Source organism: Calcarisporiella thermophila (assembly GCF_041956535.1).
Source record: "Calcarisporiella thermophila strain CBS 279.70 unplaced genomic scaffold VTP21scaffold_27, whole genome shotgun sequence".
NCBI lineage: Eukaryota > Fungi > Calcarisporiellomycota > Calcarisporiellomycetes > Calcarisporiellales > Calcarisporiellaceae > Calcarisporiella > Calcarisporiella thermophila.
This window is the reverse complement of record NW_027192217.1, coordinates 47,061-51,554: the sequence shown is the minus strand read 5'-3', so window position 1 is coordinate 51,554 and position 4,494 is coordinate 47,061. Positions and strand designations below refer to the sequence as shown.

The 4,494-nt window shown below is 39.8% G+C and overlaps 3 protein-coding genes across 3 annotated transcripts; 2 read left to right on the top strand and 1 right to left on the bottom strand.

The window, feature by feature from the left end:
* Positions 1–365: 365 nt before the first annotated feature.
* Positions 366–620, top strand: VTP21DRAFT_6394 (40S ribosomal protein eS27; the record flags this gene model as incomplete). Its single annotated transcript, XM_069397019.1, has 1 exon — positions 366–620. One exon carries the CDS (start codon positions 366–368, stop codon positions 618–620), a length of 255 nt encoding a protein of 84 aa, XP_069246909.1.
* A 676-nt stretch (positions 621–1,296) lies between these two features.
* VTP21DRAFT_6393 (uncharacterized protein) lies at positions 1,297–2,469 on the top strand (the record flags this gene model as incomplete). Its single annotated transcript, XM_069397018.1, has 4 exons — positions 1,297–1,359; positions 1,419–1,472; positions 1,536–1,964; positions 2,026–2,469. The coding sequence occupies 4 exons, from the start codon at positions 1,297–1,299 to the stop codon at positions 2,467–2,469; spliced, it is 990 nt and encodes a 329-aa protein (XP_069246908.1).
* A 191-nt stretch (positions 2,470–2,660) lies between these two features.
* Positions 2,661–3,565, bottom strand: VTP21DRAFT_6392 (uncharacterized protein; the record flags this gene model as incomplete). The annotated part of the gene is made up of 3 exons (XM_069397017.1): positions 2,661–3,140; positions 3,199–3,285; positions 3,344–3,565. The coding sequence occupies 3 exons, from the start codon at positions 3,563–3,565 to the stop codon at positions 2,661–2,663; spliced, it is 789 nt and encodes a 262-aa protein (XP_069246907.1).
* Positions 3,566–4,494: the final 929 nt, after the last annotated feature.

Below are 4,494 nucleotides of genomic sequence, written 5' to 3'. Positions count from 1 at the left end.
AGCGCAGTAATCCCTACCTTATCCCCTTCCTATCCTCTGTTTCCATTTGTTTACTACCCACCCCACCTCTCATGTTATCCTTTGATATCCACAGTTAGTTGAGTTTCACCATTCCCTTACCTATTTGAGCTGAAAGTCGATATGACCAACATATCATTTCGATCTACGATATCACACAAAGCTTTAACTTTGGCTTCCCTTTCACTTTATTGCTTATAATAATGTAACAATTGTATTTTAGAGTCTTCCTATACAATAAAGACTCGGCATTGATCAAAAAAAAAAAAGGTGCAGCACGGGCGACACTCGCATAGCAGAGTTTCCCCTTTTCCAGATCCACAGCCCGGGAAATAGTCGTTGTCAAGATGGTGTTGGCAGTTGATCTTCTTAACCCCTCCGCCGAACAAGAAAAGAACACCCACAAGCTTAAGCGGTTGGTACAGTCGCCCAACTCGTACTACATGGATGTGAAGTGCCCCGGTTGCTTTAACATCACCACCGTGTTCAGCCATGCGCAGACCGTTGTTGTGTGCGGCATCTGTGCGACTGTCCTGTGCCAGCCCACTGGTGGTCGTGCTCGTCTGACCGAAGGTTGCTCTTTCCGCCGAAAGATTAACTAAGTTGTACCCAGATAAATATAATAATTTATTTGTGTTGACCTGAACCTCAACGGACGATCAACAAACATTTGATATTTCTCCAAAATAACAATAAATGAGCACCCTTCTCACCCAAAAAAAACAACGCATAGCAGAGTTTACTAGGTTTTCTAAAGGCTCAGTAGATATCAATAGAATAGCACAAGCAGGATATATTAAATAATTACAAAGCGGATTGGAAAATATTGAAGTCGTGTTAGCACTATCAATTGGGTTTCGTTTATTTCCAAAATTAGTCTTCAAATAAGTAGCCAACAGGAGCAAGGTTCATTTAGCTCTTAGAGAGACGGTGTTATGTATTTTAGTAGGATTTTATGCTATATTATAGGAATGTCCAATTGCTGTGTTTAATTATGCAATCAATGACACGTGAGCTTTATATTCCTCCGAGTAATACTAACTACGATTTCAAAAAGCGAGCTAAGTTAAGACGACTAAACTCTATAGAACAAGAACTTTTTTTTCAATACTTGCTTCAATACTTGCTTCAATACTTTACGGCTGCTTTCCCTGCTAGATTTTCCAGCTTAATATACTTTCGCCATCATAACTGCTAGATATATGAAAAAAATTGAAATTCTCATGGGGCGCAGTAACTTCTTATTTTAAATTAATGACCTTTAAAAAGTAAAATTCAATGGCCAAAGGTAGATCAAAATCGGGCGAAACAGCAGAGCGACGAAGGAACAGAAATAAGAAGGTGCGTCAAGAATTAAAATGATCTCTCATGAAAGGATAGTGATTTTTACTAAAATATAGCATGATCTATCGTGTGAAGAATGGGATTTTGGAGCACGAGAATTGACCCATCAGGTGAATAGCATTCTTCTATTTTCATTATTCGCTTTCTATTAATTGAAATTTTATTCTCAACAGCTCAAGTCATTAGGACTTTACTGTAAGGAGATCGAGGGTGACGGGAACTGCCTTTTTCGTGCACTCAGTGACCAGCTGTACGGATGTCCATCGCAAAAACATCTAGATCTTCGAAATGAGATTTGTGACTATATTGCCTCTTGCTCAGAGGAATTCGCGCCCTTTGTGGACGAAGTATCGCTTGATGAACACATCTGCTCCATGCGGAATAGTGGGGTTTTTGGTGGACATATGGAATTGGTTGCTTTTGCTCGTTTAAAACGTGTCAACGTCCGTGTTTATCAACCAGGGTATATATATGTTATTGAAGGAGGCTGTACCAAAAATGCGGATCCGGAGATACATATTGCCTATCACACTTGGCAGCATTACTCCTCTATAAGAAATATCGATGGCCCTCACGAAGGACCCCCCCAAATTAAGATTACGGTAATATTTTTATGCTCAATTTAATCCCACCCAAAACATAACAAGTTGTTTTGGAAGACAGGTGACTGATATACCACCACTCGAGCTGGTCCAAGAGGATACTGAACCAGCGAACTCAATGGAAAAAATGATTATGCGCTCAGTGGATTTGCCCCTAAGTGAAGTGAGAACTCTTATGCGGAAACATCGCTATGATCCTGACGCCGTTATTAACGAATACTACGAGAGAGTTGAGGCAAGTGATGAAATAGAGTCAGATTCTCAGGCAAAATCGGAAGAAAAGAACAGTACTCAAGAGAATACAATGCCGGAAAAATCTGAAGAACCAATATTAGAAATGACAGAACCTCAAGCAAAACAACCCAAACCAAAACGGCTCTCCGCAAGAGAACGTAAGGAGCAGGCAAAACGACGTCAGAAAGAGAATAGAAAGCATAAGGTGAAGCACACTCAGTTGGAGGAGGTTCAACAATTGTCAAATAATATAAAGCAGCTTTATGTATAAAATGTTATATTCCATCTGAAAGAATATTTAAACATTAAAGGGAACCACAAGAATTATCAAGCATAAAAAAAAACTAAACAATGTGTAAACGCTAAGAAAAATTATACACACACAAAATATAAATATAAATCCATAGGAGTTAAAAAAAGAAAGAAAACTTCGTAAAATCAGAAAAAGATCTCTGCAATCGGCTAGTATGACTCAACTTTTTTATTTTTATTGAACATTCGGGTGAACGGGTTCCAGCTAGTAGAGCTAGTCTCTTTGTTACCGTTGGGCTGCGTCTCTTTACTCCCTTTATCCTTTTCTTTGTTACCGGACATGTCCCCAGAAACACTTGCCGGACGCAAAAGTGGACTTCCAGCACCCCGAGACGGCTTTGCGAACCATTTTCCCATACTGCGCTTGTAGGAGTCGAGGTATTCTATTTGCCGTTTATTAAAAGCCCCTTTACGGTAAAGTCTAACATGCTCTATTGCTTCCAGTGGTTGCATCCCAAATTCGATCAATGCGATAGCAACCATCACACAAGCTCGACCTAGCCCAGCAACGCAGTGTACCGCAATAGTCGGGGGCTGAGATGATTCCATTTTGTCGTTGCCATTGGCAAGATATTCACGACGTCTTTTATCTACAAGTGATAGCCAACCTCGTACGATGGAGGGTGGTGGCTTGAAGGAAAATGCTTTAGAAGAATGTTGAAAAAGCATAAAAGGAAATATATCCTACCGCCTCTCCATCCTTAAACGGCATATCATGAACATGAATCCCTTCAGATTCTAACACTTCTGCGTTATAGGTCGGCTCACATACACGCTTTAAAATGAAAAATGAATCAATGAGAACTTGAAAGCTAGAAAAAAGATTAACCTACCACCACATCCTTAACGTTAGACTTTTTAAATTCTTGTAGATAGAGGTGCAGTGTGGAATCCGTAGGGCAATCAAGGATCATAAGCTGCAAGCCATGAGCATCAATTAGTGTGATCATATTAGCAAGTAGCGGTTGATGTTGTTTCAACCCAATGCGCGTTGGTGCAGAGGAATATCTTGTGGGTGTTTGTGGACGTGATCCAGGGGATTGATTGGAGGTCATTGTCGCAAAAAATGAGAAAATACACAAGTTTTCAAAAGGATAAAAGATAAAAAAGGCAACGAAATGCAAAAAAGAATGTATATATATGTATGCTAGGCAGTATCTTTGGATTTCGTTTACGGATCCACCTGTACTTCAACTATAATGTGTTGGGCAACGCAGAATGGAAGATGGCGGACTTCGCCAACAAGAGATGTCAGAGAGATGATAGTTGAATAAAATGCCATAAGTTGGCCAAACAGTTATAAAATTGAATGAGATATTGTCAAAACGACAACCAACATGCGTTGGGATGGAGAGAAGAAAAAAGAGCGGAACACCGCAATATATAACCCCCCGAATTTGAGGAGCGCCCAACTATTCTACTGCCCTCAACATAATTTTTCCTATGATCGAGAGAAAACAGTGTGACTGTATGGAATATTCAAATTAATTCCATGGCGATTAATATTTTTGCTGCCGGCGCTCGCTCCTTTCAAATAGATATTGAAATGTCCAACTCATTCTCTGTCCCTCCAATCTGATATCCAGCCATGCTGTCACCAATGGAACTTCCATATAACAAGGAATTTTCATTGTAAAGACAGGACTAGCCCCAATTCTTAAGGCACTTCTTTTAGTATTCTTTAATAAAACCCAACACTATAATCACAAGTCTCTAATATAAGGTGATGTGATTATGACTGTTGTTGATCTCGAGCAAGCACGCATCGCTGAAAAAGCTGGTGCATGCGCTGTGATAGCACTTGAGCGTGTTCCCGCTGATATCTGGATAGAGGGTGGTGTCTCACTTATGTCCGATCCAGAAATAATTAAAGAAATTCAAGATACTGTTACAATCTCACTTATGGCTAAATTCGCATTAGACGCTTTATTGAAGCGTAGGTAATAATGAACTTACATTAATTATCCGTGCAAATTTTTGCCTA